Here is an 18,983-nt window from a genome sequence, read left to right as displayed (position 1 = left end):
AGTCAATGGTCAAGTCAATTAAAACACTCCCATAGACACATCATGCATAATGATACATGTAATTATGTTATCTTCCAGGTTTTTATTTGTGCTTTTGGACAGAGATGATATAATGTTAATGAGCACTCAACACATTTTGAACTGCTGTACTTCTGCCTGCTCTTTCAGGCCAGACATAAATGCGGGTAGCTTCAACAACTCTGTCCATGACGATGATGATGGTGTGGCACATTGCATTTTTAGGAACAACAGCTGGTTTAGTTGCCAATGGCCTTGGCTTGCTCAGTCAGCTTCTGCATGATGGCCTCCATCTGCCTCTGGAAGTTGTCGACCATGGGCTGGATCTGAGCCTGAACATTGGCAGTTAGGGGCCTGATCTGGTCCTCGACATTGGTGGCAACACTCTTTAGCTGATCCTGGATCTGAGTTGCTATGGGCTCCAGGTGGGTCTTGCTGTCATCCAGAAAGGTCCTGTCGGGTAACGAATGACAAAGGATCTATATTTTCTAGTGTGTAAACTTTGAATTTTAAAGTTTCTAAAGTGATTATCAAGTGAGTAGAAGCTTTCAGAAAAAAATGAACATGTAGCTTTCACTGTAAGAACAGAAATTTGCAATTTCATTTGAATGTAAAAGGTGCACAAGACAAGTACGATATAACTGAATAGACATGTAACAGTTAATGACTTTAAATCTACAGGCTGTATCCAAAGTACAAATAATGCTGAATGCCCTCTGTAATTTATACTTTTGGAAAATTTGTTGGATTAATATCTAAGCAATGGAAAATCAATATCTTGTACAAATTACTATTTTGTTACTATTTGGCCTCTAACGCTCATAACATTTTAAATTGTTTATAAAATCTAAATTATAACAAAAACTATGTAATAGACATGAAATGAGAATACTATAAATATATCAAACTTGTAAAGAACTTGGGCAAAGGTACTTCTGCCTCTTGGGTGTAACAACAAACAAGCTCCAGTGTAGTGAGCAGTAGAAGATTTTAATCATCCTGAACAAAAGGCGCCTCTAAACTGTGGCTTTATGTGAAGAGGTCGACAGTTCACTGTACTCACTGAGCGTGGGTTTTCAGGTCGTGCTTGCTGATCAGATCTGTCAGCTCCTGAGTCATTTTGTTTTTCAAATCCATAAAGTACTGACCGAGCCTTTCCAAGTCGGCCGCTTCTTGGGCAAAGCTTCCTGTTGGTTTCCAAAGACAGGTTGAGTCAGTGTGTAAGCATTGTTATCCACCATTATTTGAGTTGTATTTGGAGAATTTCAAATGACTGAGAAGATTTTACCCTGTGCCAGAGCAAGCAGGACAACTGCTACGATGAGGGAGAACTTCATGGCTGCTGACTGGTGAAGACCTACAAAAACAGAAGTTATTCTGTATGGTGCGGTATGAAACAACTAAGTCTCTTCATTTTTATCTTATGGTAAGTCGGTGTGGACTAAAGCCCTTTCACCTTTTCCCATAGATTTAAATTACTCTCTAATTTATGTGGCAACAGTACAGTGCACCATTTACTGAATTAATCATTTTTCCCAATGATATGTCTTTTTAAAACCATAATGATAAGCGTTGAATCTCGCCGTTTCATGTGGTTGTTTTCGAGAAGTGTGATGTAGTAAAGCCTGTTACTCAATCAGATGACTCACTGATTCAGGTTTTGTCATGAAATAATTAAATGTTTTGGTACTGTGTATTTGTACAAATCACTGCACACTCATTTGTTTATGTGGCTTATCACAGAACTCATATCAATGGCTCCAGTTAGGTCTGAGTCCCTGAATGAGATAAGTGAACCTTGAGTTCAGAACAGTGTATCACAGATAAGGTAAAACGTTGGCGATTTGTTTTTATTACTTTGAGTCAAGAGCATCAAACAATTAGTTAGCATTGTGTTGTTTTAGCTGTTAAAGTCTTCATTCTTTAATCATTCTTCAATCATACGGACCTTTAAAAAACAAATCCCAACAATAGATAAAAAAAAAAGAAAATGCAGCTTATTATTTTGTAACAAACTAAAAGAAGGGTCTAAAATGTATATTATTTTAGCATTGAATTTGCCCACATTGGTTCAAATTAGGTTTACTGTTGTAATCTATCACAGCAATAAGGTTCAAATGTAATTGAATAGGTGACAAGACAATGCTAACTCAAATTATTGTACACAAATGGCAAATTAAGACATGAAACTTTTAAAAATAATAATTAACATTTTGTGAAAATATAACTAAAACTAATAACCATACTGCATGACTTAGAAAAATCTACATAAATATTTAAAGGGAGAGGATTGCAAAACAAATGTCAAAGTTAAAAGTTAAAAAGGTAAAATGCCTTGAAGCAGAGAAAAAAAATAAATTACAATAGATGTTAACACATGGAAACTTGACTCACCTGTACTGCTGGAGAGTTCGGACCAAAAGGTGCCCTCCTGCTGGACTCCTGCACTTCTTATAGTCCTGCGCTGTGATGCAGCTCTGTCACAATGGGAATCTGATTGGACCAGATAAAGGAACAAAAGATTATTGGATGTTTTTGCTGGTGAGGGAATCACAGCGCTGACCCTTGCTGCTCAGTCTGCCACCAGGACAAACTAAAGCAAAGTCCAATTGTGCCTGTCAAAAGTCCAACATGACAGTGGATCTTATCATATTGATTAAATAAAGACATTTAATCATCGGTAACAGCATCATCATTATGATAGTGACGATGGGGGAAACATTTGATAAAGACACACCAGCTGCAGCAGAGATGATAACACAGAAGATAGTCTTTTATTTGTACTATGTGTGCTTTGGCTTTTTTGTGCTTTTGTTCTTAGACACTGTGTAACTTCTTTTTTATTTTTACAATGTTAGTGCTCCTAATTGTATAAAGAAAGTTTATCATTATTATTCTTATTATATAATCTAACTTCATAGTCATCTTCTAAAGGTTGGACGCATCATGATTATGACTTTTTATGTTTTTACTGTACTGATGAGTTCTGGTTAATAAATTGTTTTATTAAAGCGCTTAGTCTTATGTGTCTAAAGGTTCGATTGTAAAATTACAAATTAAGCTACACACTAAATAAAAGTTATACTAATTAAAGAAAATGCAACATTTTTACAGTTTTGTATTGTGGAAATGTATGATTACCCCTGACTTAGCATCACTGGGCATTCACTATGAAAGCATTAAAAAATCATTTCTAATTATATAAGACTTTATTTTTATTTATATAATATATTGTCCTTATGGTTATCTACATTATGTAACTAACATGTAGCTCCAACCATCTTTTTAGCAAAAATACAAAAGCCTGTATTTTTGAGTTGTAACATTAAATTAATGAACAGTGTTTGGTACAGGAATTAGATGACTGAACGCTATTTTTAAATAGAAAACAAACACATTTTTTAAGTTAAATGTGAAAACTGACCATGTAGACGTAAGCCTTCTACCTTTGGTTTACATCCATCAGGGTGTTCCAGCTGACAGTTTATCTTTATTGTTGGTTGTAAAGTAATTAATACTTTACCTCATTCCATCCTAATCAGTTATAGACAGGACAAATACACAAGTAGATAATAAACAAAGCAAAGTGTTTAACAAAATGTGAATATAATCTTGGAGAAAGCCCTGCACTGGAGTCAGATTTTGACTATAAAGCTTCGATTAAAACCAGATGTGGGAACGTGAAATTATTCTCTGTCCAGAGTTTGTGCACCACTGGCCTGGACTCCTTTGGTGGAAACAGTTGACAGTAGGTTGTTCACATCTAGCAAAGCCTCTTAAAATGTGATTGATGGCACAGACCATTCCTACTTCTGGTGAAAAAAAATGAGAAAATGTAAAGAAAGGAAATCTGTGGTTTGGCTGAATATTACATCGGGAACCGAAGGGCTGAACAAAAGAGACCAAAATAAACCCTGAAAACTTATTTTTGCTAATCTGAAGTGGATGTGTAAAGGTTTGACCTGATGCCTCACCCACACCCAAAGATTAATTTATCTGTAATGTGATAGGTGATACATCTTCACACATACGTGGCAGAGCAAGTACTCACATCTTCCTAAGGACGTCCTGATGCCACAATCTTAAATACGTACAAATAAGTCCTACATTTTAAGTCTTACACAAAACAGTGTTCTGTAAACATACTGTATAGACAAAATGTGTTTAAAGTATTTAGTAAAAATACACGTGCAAAAACAATGCTCCCTTCACTTATACATTGTATTTATTACGTGCTTAGATTTACACAGGTGCAAATGCAGCTAAATGTTAGATTTGAAGTCCAGTTTCCAACACTGGTCATATAACGGTCACATATTCTGATGGATTGTAAGATTATCAATGGGGGTTAAACGAGAAAACAAAGTCCTGGCACACAACTCCGTATTTATATTTTGAGCTTTTCTTTAATACTTGAACTTGAACAATGTTGAACTAAGGGCATCCGTGATGATTGGAGGGGAAATGTCTGTGTGAGGGAACGTCTAATGACTCAGGCATCTAACACAGGACATGGGCCTCAAAATGCGCAGACTTTATAATCTTTAATCACATGTTTTTCCTATAGAATCTGATTTGAAAACCCGACAATGGGCTAAGAAGTACACGATGTGGTCTGAAACAAAGAGTAGTATTAAATGTAACTTATATGTATGTGGTTGGACTTTGTTTGAAGCATCCTGTATCCAGCTCTATCAACGTCTATCAAGCATTTACAGAAAACAGCTGGAGAACAACATTATGAGCCATTGAAGCTGCATAGTTGAGGTTATTAAGTGATAAACTGCAATGAGAGCACGCCCTCCACTGAACAGAACTCTCATTACAATGTTGATATATAGTTTTGTGGATTTTTCTGCTGTGTGTGCACTCTGTTGTAAACAATGTCAACTGGCCATAGCCTCACATTGTTTTTTTTTTCCTTGTATGAAATGTCCACTCTCACTCTGCTCTAACATGTTTAACAATTGTTTTTCAGTGGAACCAGACAAACAGTGAATCTTTGTTTCAATGCAGATTCCGCATGAAAAAGATTCACATGGTTCCTTGTTCCCCCTCTGAACCCCTCTGGCCTCATCCCAGACCACAGAAAGAATGAAAAATTACACAAGGCCCACAACCTCGTAAAAATCACTTTGAAAGTACAAGAGGAGCTCCCATTTCCTCTCCAAGTGTTTGTGCTGTTGGTGGTCCAAAAACTCAAACTTAACCCCAGTAACTTTTATGATCTGTTTGGTTGTCTGTTTGAAGCTTGAAGTCACGTCATTTCTCTTTCGTTCTCTTATCAAGTAAACTGAGCCACTCTGCTTCAGGTTTTAATCACATGCCTCAGGCTGCAGAGTTGGAGCTGTAAATCCACACTGTAGTCGTACTATGTCGGTGCCAGAGGAGAACAGAGGAGGCTCAAATTTCTTGGCTTGATATTTCTCAGACTTTCCACTGCTGCCTTCAAGTTCTACAGAAAATGTCGGAAAAATTACTATAACATCAATGTATGTTAATGAACTACATGCCATAAAACAAAGGTGTAGTTGTCCTATACGCAGCTAACTGAATCATAACATTTAGGTATCAGTTGAAAAAAAATGTTTAAAGTTTTTGGCATTTTATTTATTTTTCCAGCTCTTAAAGCATAGAGACAACTATTGTTGGTCAACATTTGTAACCAAATAGTCACAAATTCACAAATGGCTACATGGCTATTTTTGTTTGGTAAATCAGATTTTAAAACGTGCACTTTATAAAATGGCCGATATGAACAGACAGTAGATATGAACAGACAGTACTGCATGTATGTAGTCAATAGGAAAAAACTGTAAATTACAGTTTAGAGAAAGAATGACATGAAGATTAGTCTGTCAGCTCACTGTTGAAAACAGACACAAAACAATAAAACACACTTTATTGTGACAATCAAGAGCCAAATATTCACAAAACCGTTTTCACTGCCAAAAATAAACAATAAGTCTATAACATACAAAAGTGCACAATGTAATAAATACAAAACTTTACATAAACGTTCACTACTTTACATACTAACAACAAAGTAGTAGTAATAGCAGCAGTATCATTCTTACATAGTACAGTTTCCTACATGTGGGATGTTTTTACCAGTAACTGGCTAAAAACACAAACATAATTGGGTAAAACGTGCAAAAATAACGGCGCAGTGGTCCTAAAGGGAGAACGAGGAGGATATGAGGAGTCCGTAAAGGCACCATTTGACTGACAATCCCGCAGTCTAATCCAGAGAGTGAGGATGCATAGCAGCAGTGTTGTGTGTCGAATCAACATCGGATAAGTGTTTCTTTAGGCTGTGATTGACAAAACCCTGCCACCACTTTGTTCATTCAGCCTTTACCGACCATTTCTGAGCCTGGATCAGTCGGGTTGATCGGCACAGATTTCCTCCAGACCCGGAGTTCGCAGACGTGACGTTGGGACAATGGAATCTAACGTGATCCCGGACAGTATCCGCCCTCAGAGGCTGCAGCCCGGGATCGGGTTCGGTTCAGGACCGACCGGGACCCTGCGCTCCTCTCTCCGGCCCGGGGTGACGGTCCCCATCGCGCCGCTGCTGCCCTCCCCGGCCTCTCTGGCCGCTTCGTCCGGGCCTCCCCCACCGCCCCCTCCGCTGCAGCTCCACAGCCTGTACGGCGGAGTGGGAGCGGGGCTTGGGCCGGGGGCTACCGGCCACTGTAACCCGGGGAACCCGGCGGTGCTGAAGGAGGCGGTGGAGGCTGTGGTCCGCAGCTTCGCCAAACACACACAAGGTTATGGCAGAGGTAAGTTTAATAAAATAATATGATGATGTTAATCTGCCGCTTCAGTTATGGTTGGGGAGGAAGAAAACCACTTTTAGCTGCGCCATCTGTTTAGAGTAGATTAACAAGGAAAACACTCGTATAGCTACACAGAATCACATGTGCCCAGTTTCTATTGTTTTGCCCTGTAATAAGATTCGTTTCACCTGATGTAGCTTCGCCACATTGTTACTTTGTGCAATTATACGTTTCCCTTTGTGCAATTATAAGTTTTCCTTTGTGCAATTATAAGTTTTCCTTTGGCTTTTAGTTACGGCCACAGCCAAATCTGTTTTCAGCCCCTTCTTTAAAGGATTACCAGCTCGGGGGCTTTACCTCCGAGTAACAATAGGCTATTGTACCCTGAGATCCACAGTAAATGTATCTTGTTTTATATTGTAGGTCAGTACTGTGAATTCCAACACTGAAAAACAAAGGAAAGTTTCTTTACACTTTGTCAACAGCAAGTCAACTCTTCTTTCCATCCATGGATTGGAGTCACGATAATAATCTGGAGGATATAGTTAACCCACCTGTTTATTTTTTAACATAACTACGCCACACTGACAGCAGGCATGATAAAAACTACAGTAAAAAAAAACACCAGCTGCTATGATGTTGGCTGTTAACTGGCAGACAATTCAAGTGTTCCTGTTCTGTGCTAATAGGATTTATTTCAAAAACATTGTCCCTCCTTGTTTTAACTGATAGCCCCTTCACTCCTGTGTCCCATTTAGACTGCTTAACACCACCAGAGCTACGGCAAACTGTCAGCACTGGACCATCATAGCTGTATTTCTGTCCTAATATCCTTTTTTACATAGCTTCCTTTCTCAAATTGCATTTGGCAATAATCATTTCCCCCACATTATTATGTAATTTGGCTATTTGCACTTTTTTCCATATAATTATAATTTCTTAACCAGGAAATGAAAGGACATTCTTTTTCCAATCAAAGCATGATTTAGACAGATTAATTTAATTTAAAAAGTACCTTTTCCTATCATGACCGATCATTATTGTCTTTGTAATCTCAACAGTCTGATGCACCTTCATTTTTGTCTGATACATGTTACCTACATCAACAACTGAATTCTTACAGTACAATGTGCATTATTTGTGAATCGAGTTGTGGTGCTTCATATTATTTACAATGTCTTAGGAAGTTTATGAAAATTGGAAGCAGGGTTGTCCTGGTAAATCAGTGGTCCAAGTCACATGTCATCTATTAAACAAGCTTTAAAACATAATATAAAACATACCACATTCCCCCTTCATTGTGAGGTTAAAGTCTGGACTAGCTCCACTGTCACGCTCACTGTCTCCCAGTATTTCCTGTCTGTTCCCACTTCTATCATTAAGGAAATTCTCAAAAACTGACCAAACACATTTTCATCTGAAAAACAGACCAAATGCAGTGTATCATTGTCCTGAGCTGGCAGGTGGGGTCTGAATATATTTTATTGTGGGTGGTACATCCAATGGCTCACCACGGATCTAGTGTTTAACTGGAGTTAAATGTTGAAATACCTAGGATAATATTTTTTTAAAATACACCAGGGAAGCTTCTGGCAGTCCCAAAACGGACTGATCAGACTCCAGAACTTGTGAGTTAGAAGCATCCTACATAACATGTGTTTGAGGTGAGAGGAAGGTGTTGGTGTCCCACGTCTCCCTGCAGACCCAAGTGCAAATAACCATCTATGACTCTGTCTTTGCTGTTGTTTCCTGCAGGAAGACAGGAAAATAATTTGAGCACGTAAACTGGAGTGTTGAGTGTGTCTTTAAGCAACTACTCCAAAATGATGCAGAGTTTCCTCTAAGCAGTCACCTCAAGGTTTTTTAAGCAGGAAAATCCCCTGGCATCCTTGAAATGACCTCCCCCCCACCCATTACATTTCTGTGTTCAGACAGGATGTTGCAGAGCAGAGCCAGCAATTGAAATGCAAACCAATCACAAAAAGCAGGACAAGACGTGCAGGATAAGATTTTTAATAAAAACAAGATTATTGCTAAAAGAATTAGTTGATATACCTAATGTAATAAAGCTTTTCTGTTTGTCTGTTTCCTCTAGTAAACGTGGTGGAAGCTTTGCAGGAGTTTTGGCAGATGAAGCTGACCAGAGGAGCCGATCTGCGGAACGGAGCTCTGGTTGTTTATGAAATGGTTCCGTCTAACACTGCTCCTTATGTTTGCTATGTCAGTCTTCCAGGAGGCAGCTGCTTCGGGAGTTTCCAGGTACAGTATCTGCATTTTTTTATCGTGAATGTTCAACAGAAGAGTTTTCAATTTTACCCTTCATACTGCATGATTAATGTAAATTGATGTTTATTGAAGCTCCATGTAAACAAAAGTCCACTAAACAGCAAATGAAGGGCCAGATAGAGTGATGCAAATGTACCTCCATATAAACGTTGCTAGTCATCAGTATATTATTTCATCAGACTAATGTTCATTTTTTATTTTTTTTTTAATGTTTGACAGTTCTGTCCCACCAAAGCAGAGGCAAGACGCAGCGCTGCCAAGATTGCCCTCATGAATTCTGTTTTCAATGAACATCCTTCCCGTCGCATCACAGACGACTTCATTGAGAAGAGTGTGAGTGAGGCCTTGGCCTCCTTCAATGTAAGTGGTTCTGAATGTTATGTGTTTAAGTTGACTACAAAAGCACATTTATTATTGAAATCTGGTTGTTGCTTTGCAAGTATGCCTTGGACTGACTTCCAATCAGTCACTTTTGACAAGGTGGCTCCTCTCTACAGCTGCAGGGACTTAGTTAAAAGCTGCTCTGTGGAGTAAAAGTGTTTGTATAAAGTCAGTGTGTATCTTTAAGCCCCAGTAAACATACGGATCCTATTTGATTTTTCTGGAAAAATTTGCTAAGCTGATCTTTCTTTTACTCGCCAAAACATTTCTCCAGAGTGGCATAAAGAGATCAATGTAGAAAAAAAAGAATATGCATCAGATATTTTAGTTGTCGTCCTCGGTGTCTGTGGCTGACCTCAAAGTCTAAGGATGCAAGTCATCACATACTACATAACTCAAGCTGCGGCTTTAAGAAACACAGCACACGGTTATTAACCATTTGTTCTCCTTTACAGGGAAACAGAGAGGAGGTCGACAATCCCAACACAGGAATTGGTGCTTTTCGCTTCATGCTTGAGTCCAACAAAGGAAAATCCATGCTTGAGTTTCAGGTGCATAAAAAACAGGAATGTTTGTGTCATGTTAAGCAGCATTTCATGGTACTAAGACGTGATAAAATAATGTGAACATTTTAGCACATGTTGAGCACTGGTTCTAGGTTCAAATGTGTTTCATGTGTTGAGCATGAATTTATAGTTCATAAAACAGAGACTGAAAATGCTGTAGAAGAGATTTGTAACTCGTATCCCTTGAGCATACTAGTGACACTCTTCTTTGACAAATGGACCATCACTCCATGTGAAAGCAGCTCACAAAGCTCCATTTTTGTTACATAGAGTAGATTAAATCCACATGGGATAAGAACTTGGAGCTAGAACATCTTTTCTTAGTGGAAATAGCTAATCTGAAAGCAGCATGCATGGTCATGGTTTGCAACACTGAATTAGTAGATACAGACTTTTTTTTATAGTAAGTTGGGTCTCAAATGTTCCTGCTGTGTTTGTGTTTCAGGAGCTGATGACTGTATTCCAGCTGCTGCACTGGAATGGAAGCCTTAAAGCAATGAGAGAGCGACAGTGTTCCCGACAGGTACTGTATAATATCCATCAATATGTCAGTTTTCACATTTAGTTTTTTTAGGTGAAGTAATTATATGTCAGCATTGCATCCACATAGACCCTTTTTCTTCTCACTCACATGAGAGGGTGCAATGTTATAAGCTGAAAAACAAGGACACAACAGAAGACATTTCGTAGGAAAACTGGCTGCATTAAAGATGGATTTTAGTTACTCAAGCTACACTATGTAACTTTATATGTTTTAGTAGAAACAGTGAGATTTTCCCAGGTTTTGTGTGATTGTAACCAATCAAAAACGGTCAATTATTTGTGCTTTTAGCTTTTTGTTTATTTTTATCGCATTAGAGTAATACCTGAAGGGCTGGACATTGTGGCAGAGTGGGCTTATTTATTCATGATACCACTAGTTCAATTCCCCAACGTTACGTATTGTGGTTTAAACTTTATTATTCAAGAAGTCTCACTGAGGGCAGCACAGTGGTGGAGTCTGTGGCGCTGCTGTTTGTGGAGTTTGCATGTTCTCCATGTGCTTGCATGGGTTTCCTCTCTGTACCCTGTTTTGCATGTTAGGCTAATTGGTGACTCTAAATTGGCTGTAGGTGTGAATGGTTGTCTGTCGCTCTGTATTGACCCTTCTGTACTGTAAATTTAAACATACATTTTAAAAATAGAAATTCACGCTTTAATTGCCACTGGAACTGTGTGCCAATGCATTACTGAAATTTGCAGGAGGTGCTGGCTCATTATTCCCACCGAGCTCTGGATGATGACATGCGCACCCAGATGGCTGCTGACTGGGTGAACCGAGAACAGAGCGTGGCGGGCACCATTGCCCAGGAGCTGGCCTCCACAGAGCGAGAACTGGAGGATGCCAGGCTGGCGGGCAGAGAACTGCGTTTTCACAAAGAGAAGAAAGATATCCTGATGTTAGCTGTGGGTCAACTCAGTGCGGCCAACACTGCCACCCTGCCCTCGCACTAAACTTTCCATGCATTGTGGAAACATGCCTTTACATTTTGTAGGATTCCTGGTTACAGTATTGAACATTTCCTAGATATAAGGGTGATTCGTCTGAATTTTAGGTTATGTGTCTTGTATTTTGTTATGATGACCAGGTAATCAGGCCTTGCTTTTACAGTATGCACATGCATCCATAAAACAAACACTTGCCACTATAGCCATTACCTCTTTGTGCCTAGTGCTTACAGGATATCAGTGCTTTTTAAATTACCTGTAAACTTGCTTGGCATACTGGCTGACTGGGGTTTACATAATGTTTTTTTATTTCATGTGTAATTTGGGAAACGTAGACCTACAGAAACAAAACCTGCCTTTCATCAGTGAATGTATGGGATATAACATTTATATGACCAGGCAAACCAAACACTTAGGATGAGGATAATAAGACACTTGTTTTTTGTAAGGCTTTGGGTGTGTTTACTTGCATATATTATTTTGGACTCTGGCAGTTAAAGATGGCAAAATGTATGGATTCTAAAACCCAGATAGAAGGTAGCTGCATACAGTAATACACAAAACATTTTTAAAATAATTGTGGTTAGAAGTGGTTACTCAGCAACACATCACCAATAAAGTGGATATTAGATCTCGGCGGTAGCATATCAGGAATGGGTATTTATACCTGCTACATGATCTTGTTATGTCTGTTATAATAGGACTTTGCTGTAATTATGTAAATTCCACTAAGCACAGAAAAATAATTATTGGCTCATGTAAAAATTTGTGGGTATTTTCTTGCAAAAATATCAGCAGGTGATTGATTGCTCTGACAGCAGCTCAGGTTTTTGAAAAATCAGATAGTGAACCATCACTTTTACAAGGATTTTGACAACTGTTTAGGTGTTCATCGTATGCTTGTCGACCATGACACTAGCTGAATGTATTTTCTTAGTGTGCTCTCATCTAATGGGCCTGCAAAGCAACTCTGCTTAGACTAGAATTACTCTTGTGATACAGGTTGTGTCTGCCATGTGCTTAATCTAATTAAATGTAGGAGAAGTATCTCAACAGAAACAGAGCTGAAGGATTTTAAAATGAAGTTTGAATTTTTAACAAGCTGATATGTTGTGTGTAAGTTCTGTAGTCTATACAAAACTGTACCAGCAGCACTTGTGCTTAATATATTGGAAGCAGAATTTGGTTGTCAGTTGTGCTATTATGTGTCACACCTAACAGCTTTTAAATATTTTATGTTGAAGGACCTAATTTCTTTTACACTGTAAATGTGATATGTTTGTTTAAATGCATTTGATACATTTTAAGGATGAAGGAATTTCAACAAGTAGCCCTTTAAAGACCCCTTGAAATGAGTTTTTAATCAATAATGTTTGGCTGGAAGAAAATGTGGGCAGCTAGTTGTGCACGTTAAACAGCAGGAGGGCTCATTGCTGCTGAATGCTGGATTGTCAGCAGAAGAAACCCATTACAGAAAATTTAAGGAGACAGCAAATAAAACCAAAAGAAGCAGGAGTATAAGTAAAGTGGTGTTACATTATGTTGCTGTATCTCTTCTCTAAGATAATTGTGCCTTTATGAAATTCACAGCATGCAATAGTTTGATCCTCAAATTGTTGCATTTCATTTATGGGGTCTTTAAAAAATGGTGCTACTCTACTTAAAAACATGTTCTGTCATTTGATATAAAAGTAATTGTATAGAATACATATTATATTTCTGTTTCGATACCTTAACATGTTGTTATGAAGAATTTGTTAAACATTTGGTATACATTTATAATCTCTCTCTCTCTGTCTCTCTCTTTCTTTCTCTTCATCTAAAACATTGTTGGTACTCAGCTTGCATACTATATGTGCAGCACCAGTGGAAATATTTTTTAAAAGGTTTAAACTACACAGTTGATCTGATATAATGCACAATTTGACCTCATTTTTCTGTAGCTAAAATGCAACAAGAACAAAAACAATAAGAACAGAAATGATTGCTTGTGTACTCATGATAAATCTAAAATATAATTAATAAAAAAACTCGGTGACCTGGTTATAGGAATGAGGCTAGACTTCTTTAATCATGTTTTTCGTATGTATTAGATGCTTATTGTATTTTTGATAATAAGGCAATAATTTCTGTGCTTTTTTATTTCAAATGCTTTTAACTTTTTTGGTGATCATTATAAATGAAAAAAAGGGCTTCTCATGATGTGTTGATAAAGTTTGGTTTTTATTTTTTATAAGTTTCATATATCATTTGTAATTTGTTTATTGAGGCTTATTGTGTATTTTATATGAACATTTTGTACTCAATGTTTATACTTTTAGTAGATTTATATAATGAAATAAATTACCTGATAAATGTTTATTAATTTATTCATGTGAGTTTTTAAGGCTGCTTAGAACAAGGGCGACTACTAAAACTTTTGTAACCAGAACTAACTATTTTGATAATAACGCAAGCATTGTTGATGTCAATTTGCGAATTTTACAAAGTGCTTTTTCCAGACATCTACACAAGTCATGTAGGTATATAGTAGATGTTTTCCCCCAAATCCCGTCAAATTCGTAAAGATACTTGAAGATACTAAGAACTTGAAATAGCTTGGTGAAAATTCCTGTGGTGCATATGTGGTGATATGAGGATATAAAAGGATCCTACACAATCTTTGATCTGTATGGCATTTTCTGTGCCAAAGAGACCACAGCATATTATGACAATCAAGTACCTAAAAACATAGGTATGCATACACTTGAAATACATACCTATGTTTCACATCGCTTAGTTCGTTACTACTTCCGTATCCGGCCCAAACCGGAAGAGGCGAGGCTTTAGTTTGAGACTCTCGCCTACTGTTGTCTATTCAACATGGCGGCGGGACCAATTTCAGAAAGAAACCAAGGTAACTGCTACTATTTAAAGATTCATATAGCATTTTGCTTTCGTCATGTATAAACCTGGTCGCGGGTTACACGCTACACGGCTCACATTGATTAGTTGAGCGTGATCGACGCACCAACCGTGTGTAGTAAACAACCGGTTCGATCACATGGAAGTGTGCAGTCGTTAGCTTAGCTTGTTGCAATTGTATCCGTTCATGTTTTTTGTTTTATTGTTAACCGGCTTGCTGCAGAAGAATCAGGTGTATCGCTTAACTGACCCACGTGGGCAAAAAGGTAGTAGTGGCAAACTGTGTGGAGCAGTGGAGCCGAAATATCGGGAAAAAAGAAGAAGAAGCTAATGTTCGAGACAAAGTTATCTTTGCATGTTACTCGTAAAAGTGTGTCAACTAAACCAGTAAAAACGTTTTGTTTCTCAGAGTACAGTAAAAAAAAAAAACAAGCTAGTGGTGGGAAATAGGGTACTATCTCATGGAAAACATCTTTACTATTCCAAATATTAGTGATGCATTTACATATTTCTATATGTTTGTTGTGAATATAACTTTAGCTAGTGGTCAGACAAATTCCCTCATCGGGAACTTTCTGAAAAGTCAGACATTTCTAGTCCTATTAGTCCTAATCCTTTTAGTCCTATTACAGCCTTAAAAAACAATAATATTCTTGTTTAGAAGCCCTCATCAAAAACAAAACCAGTGTTCGTCAATTATTACTGTATGAAATTTTGATTTGTAATATTCAACAGGGTAGGCTCGCAAAACGAGAAATACAAAACACAGATAAAAGAGGACGAAATCCACGCAGGCCTTGCGCAGGAAAGACCTGAATGCTTCGAGTAACGTCAGACCAACGTTACACGTACATGTTAGTGTGTTGGCGAAGTCGCAGGCTAAATCATTGAGAGGCGCTGTGTGCGTTAGTGTGGTGATGCTAGTACAGCATGTCAGTTATGACTGCTCATTTATGAAATATTGACTGAACACAACGTTACTTAACTTTCTGCAACTGAAAATTTCAGCAACGTTATAACAAGCCAACGTATGGCTGAGTAGACTATAGCAAGGTGGAGGGAAAAAGGTTTTCCCTATGGTTTACTACAGTCGACTCTTTTTTTTTTCTCAAGCCCTTATTTGGTTTCTCATTCATTTTAAATAGCATGGGCAAAACATTAGAACCATGTCTTAATGTAATGCACTCCTGTACGAGCCAACCACCATAGTATGACCTCAATAATAAACGCATATGTTTGCTTTACTTTTCACTAGTTGTTTTAATGGTGTTTTGTTTGTCGACTCAAGTTATGCTTTGATTTGCACTATACAAAGACAAATGGCCCTGCATTTTACATCAGTAACACACTTATTGAAAATGATTTGTCAAGTGAGTGTGTTTATTTTAATTTCTCAGTAGTTTTATTCAGCTTGTGTGTACTAGTTGACGAAAAGATGCAAAGTTTATTTTTTTCATGCTTATTTCTATTTTTCAGATGCCACTGTGTATGTTGGTGGCTTAGATGAGAAAGTGTCAGAGCCATTATTATGGGAGCTTTTCCTGCAGGCTGGTCCGGTGGTTAACACACACATGCCCAAAGACAGAGTCACTGGGCAACATCAAGGTCAGTGTGAACTAACAAAAATGTCCTTGAAGGGCATATCAAACCTCCAGAAGTCTTTGTATTTCTAACAAATGTCTATTGTGATTTAAACAACAAAACATAAAATTTCCTTTACTCCTTCTCAGGATATGGGTTTGTGGAGTTCCTTAGTGAAGAGGATGCTGACTATGCCATCAAAATAATGAATATGATAAAGCTTTATGGCAAACCAATTCGAGTTAATAAGGCCTCAGCCCACAACAAAAACCTGGATGTGGGTGCAAACATCTTCATTGGTAACCTGGACCCAGAGATTGATGAGAAACTACTCTATGACACGTTTAGCGCCTTTGGTGTGATCCTCCAGACACCAAAGATCATGCGAGACCCAGACACTGGCAACTCCAAAGGTTACGCTTTCATCAATTTTGCCAGCTTTGATGCATCAGATGCTGCTATTGAGGCCATGAATGGCCAGTATCTCTGCAACAGGCCCATCACAGTTTCGTACGCCTTCAAGAAGGATTCTAAAGGTGAACGGCACGGCTCAGCTGCGGAGCGACTCCTAGCCGCTCAGAATCCTCTATCACAGGCAGACAGGCCTCACCAGTTGTTTGCAGATGCTCCGCCACCACCATCTGCTCCTACGCCGGTCCTGACCGCACTGGGAACCGCAATGCCCATTCCAGGTATTACTGGAAGACATTGGTTATATATGCAGACTGTAAACATATACAGTGTTCTGTTTCTCCCTTCTATTATATTGCTATTTAACCATTTGACAATCAGCTGTCTCCTTTTAAACGTTATATATTAAGTTGGTGAATGCAGGGAATGGGATCAGTGAAGATAACAGGTTATAATTACAGGCAGAAACATGTAGGAAATGTAGAAGTTTTATGTAGGAAATGTGTGTTTTTAAGACTGGTGCATCTGTCATCACTGGGTAGTAATGAGAAGGAGTTGAGTCAATCTCGAGTGTGTAACTAAAAGTGAACATCACAACATACAAATAAGCTATGAGATGCTAATATAATACTAAAAATGATAAAATAACCAAGGCTATGATTAACTCTAATTTATCAGTCAGTCTGGCTTTTTAAATACAACTTGTTTCTATGCAGGCATGCCACCTCCTGGTGCTTTCCCTCCTGTTCCTCCACCGGGATCCATGCCACCAGCAATGCCTCCTAATATGCCAATGCCTCCCAGTGCAGGGACACCAGGGCCACAGTCTGCTGCTGGTGGGCCGCCACCTGGACCACCACCTTTCCCCCCAGGCAACATGCATCCAGGTGAGGTCTTGTAAAACTTTCAAAAATGTATAGGCTTTGTGTTGTATTTATTATTATAATTTAAATTTGGGTTGAAAGAGATTCCCGGTGGCTTAGTTGTTGTCATGCTGTTCATAGCCACAGCATCCAAAGTTTATGTCTAGCTAATGATGTTTTCCATTATGTCCTTTCAATTTTCAGCTATCAGCTATCTGACTAAAATGCCATTACATTTGGAAAATACCCCCCAAAAATCCTGTGTGTCTGTGTTCATTGGGTGTATTTACATGATTTAAAAGCTGTTTTTCAAACTGGCAGCAAAATATAATATGTGTACATTCCAGATTTGGAAAACTGTAAATCATAAGGGCATTTAAAATCACATATTGGCATTTATTGGCCATAAATGCCAGTGGTGCTTTCCCTTTTTCTCTTTGAGTAAATTTACTCTTTAATTACAAAATTTTTTTTTTTGACACATAGGTATGCCACACATGCCTCCTCCCGGTCCTCCTGGCATGGTGCCTCCACTTCCTGCTCCTCCAGGGTCAAATCAACCACGGGCACCACCACCCCCTGGCATGCCCCCACCCCCACCTATGGGTATGCCACCCAGAGCACCTTACGGACCCCCCATGGGTAAGCAATTTGTCTTTTTGTTGTCAAGCCTCTCTGCATCTCTTGAGTATGGTCTCTTAAATTTATGGTTGACTTAACGAGTCTCATAACTGATGTTTGTTGCATTTTAGTCAACAGTGACTTGAAATCTGTTGACAAATCTTATTTATGTCTTTTGTTATAATCTTTCAGGTCCTCCTGTGCCTCCAGGTATGAGAGGGCCTCCTCCACCAATGCCTCCACCTGGTTACGGTGCTGGGCCTCCTCGTCCACCACCTTTGGGCTTCCAGAGAGGGCCTCCAATGCCACCAAGGCCCCCCGGTGCCCCACCACGTGCTCCTATGAGAGCACCTATGCCACCGTAATACATCTAAGATTTCAGCAGCAGGCTCTAGTTTAGATCTTTTTTTCTTTTTTTTTTTAACACTTTCTTCATCTTCTCAAGTTTATTATTGTAAGGAATAATTTAACCTGTTTGTATTTTTTGTCATTGTACAGATGAAAGATCTTTTGGTAAATAAACTTTTTAGTGAATATTTTAACATTTTATTTCTGTTAATAATACATGTTAATTGCTGTTTTTTAAAACAAATATTAAAATTAAAATTTTTATTGCAAAAAACAAAACAAAACAGGGAACTCTTTAGGTCAGTCCAGGACACGGTGTACCTGTAAGTTAATATGGTTTCAACATTCACTGTATTTCCTTTTTCCCTGGTTGCTCTCACTGACACTCCTCATAGACGCAGTTCAGGATAATTAAGTCACTGGTAGTGTTATTGGCTTTCACTGTAGTTTTATCGACGTATTAAACAAAATGTTCACTGTTGTCAAAGGTCAGCATATTAACATTTCTCTTGTGTTTTAAGTTTTGGCCAAGTTAAATGGTCAAATAAAGGGACCACATGGGTCAAGGGTATATGAGCCGTTTTCTCTATTATAAAATGTTGCTCCTCAAAGATAAAATAACATGGTACAATGTTTTCTAAATTTAGGTGTATTATAATGTACTCTTTCTGTCAATGCAAAAATTGATAATATTTAGATATTTTAGCTTGTCGATAGGAATAACAAGCGGTTTC

The 18,983-nt window shown here is 38.3% G+C and overlaps 3 protein-coding genes across 3 annotated transcripts; 2 read left to right on the top strand and 1 right to left on the bottom strand.

Moving 5' to 3' along the window:
* Window positions 1-62: 62 nt before the first annotated feature.
* Window positions 63-2,503, bottom strand: LOC137124910 (type-4 ice-structuring protein LS-12-like). Its single transcript, XM_067499841.1, has 4 exons — window positions 2,413-2,503; window positions 1,307-1,375; window positions 1,082-1,205; window positions 63-471 (listed from the first exon to the last, which is right to left on the bottom strand). Exons 2-4 carry the CDS (start codon window positions 1,353-1,355, stop codon window positions 258-260), a joined length of 387 nt encoding a protein of 128 aa, XP_067355942.1. The 5' UTR covers window positions 1,356-1,375; window positions 2,413-2,503; the 3' UTR covers window positions 63-257.
* A 3,701-nt stretch (window positions 2,504-6,204) lies between these two features.
* lix1l (limb and CNS expressed 1 like) lies at window positions 6,205-13,882 on the top strand. The gene is made up of 6 exons (XM_067499836.1): window positions 6,205-6,803; window positions 8,896-9,059; window positions 9,306-9,446; window positions 9,923-10,018; window positions 10,479-10,556; window positions 11,276-13,882. The coding sequence occupies exons 1-6, from the start codon at window positions 6,464-6,466 to the stop codon at window positions 11,525-11,527; spliced, it is 1,071 nt and encodes a 356-aa protein (XP_067355937.1). The 5' UTR covers window positions 6,205-6,463; the 3' UTR covers window positions 11,528-13,882.
* A 437-nt stretch (window positions 13,883-14,319) lies between these two features.
* On the top strand, window positions 14,320-18,730 carry sf3b4 (splicing factor 3b, subunit 4). The gene is made up of 6 exons (XM_067499835.1): window positions 14,320-14,417; window positions 15,902-16,030; window positions 16,156-16,698; window positions 17,134-17,304; window positions 17,767-17,922; window positions 18,094-18,730. The coding sequence occupies exons 1-6, from the start codon at window positions 14,384-14,386 to the stop codon at window positions 18,264-18,266; spliced, it is 1,206 nt and encodes a 401-aa protein (XP_067355936.1). The 5' UTR covers window positions 14,320-14,383; the 3' UTR covers window positions 18,267-18,730.
* Window positions 18,731-18,983: the final 253 nt, after the last annotated feature.

This window comes from Channa argus, chromosome 1 (assembly GCF_033026475.1).
Source record: "Channa argus isolate prfri chromosome 1, Channa argus male v1.0, whole genome shotgun sequence".
NCBI classification, from domain to species: Eukaryota; Metazoa; Chordata; class Actinopteri; order Anabantiformes; family Channidae; genus Channa; species Channa argus.
Note: the sequence above shows the minus strand (reverse complement) of the source record. Positions and strands in the feature narration are given on the sequence as shown.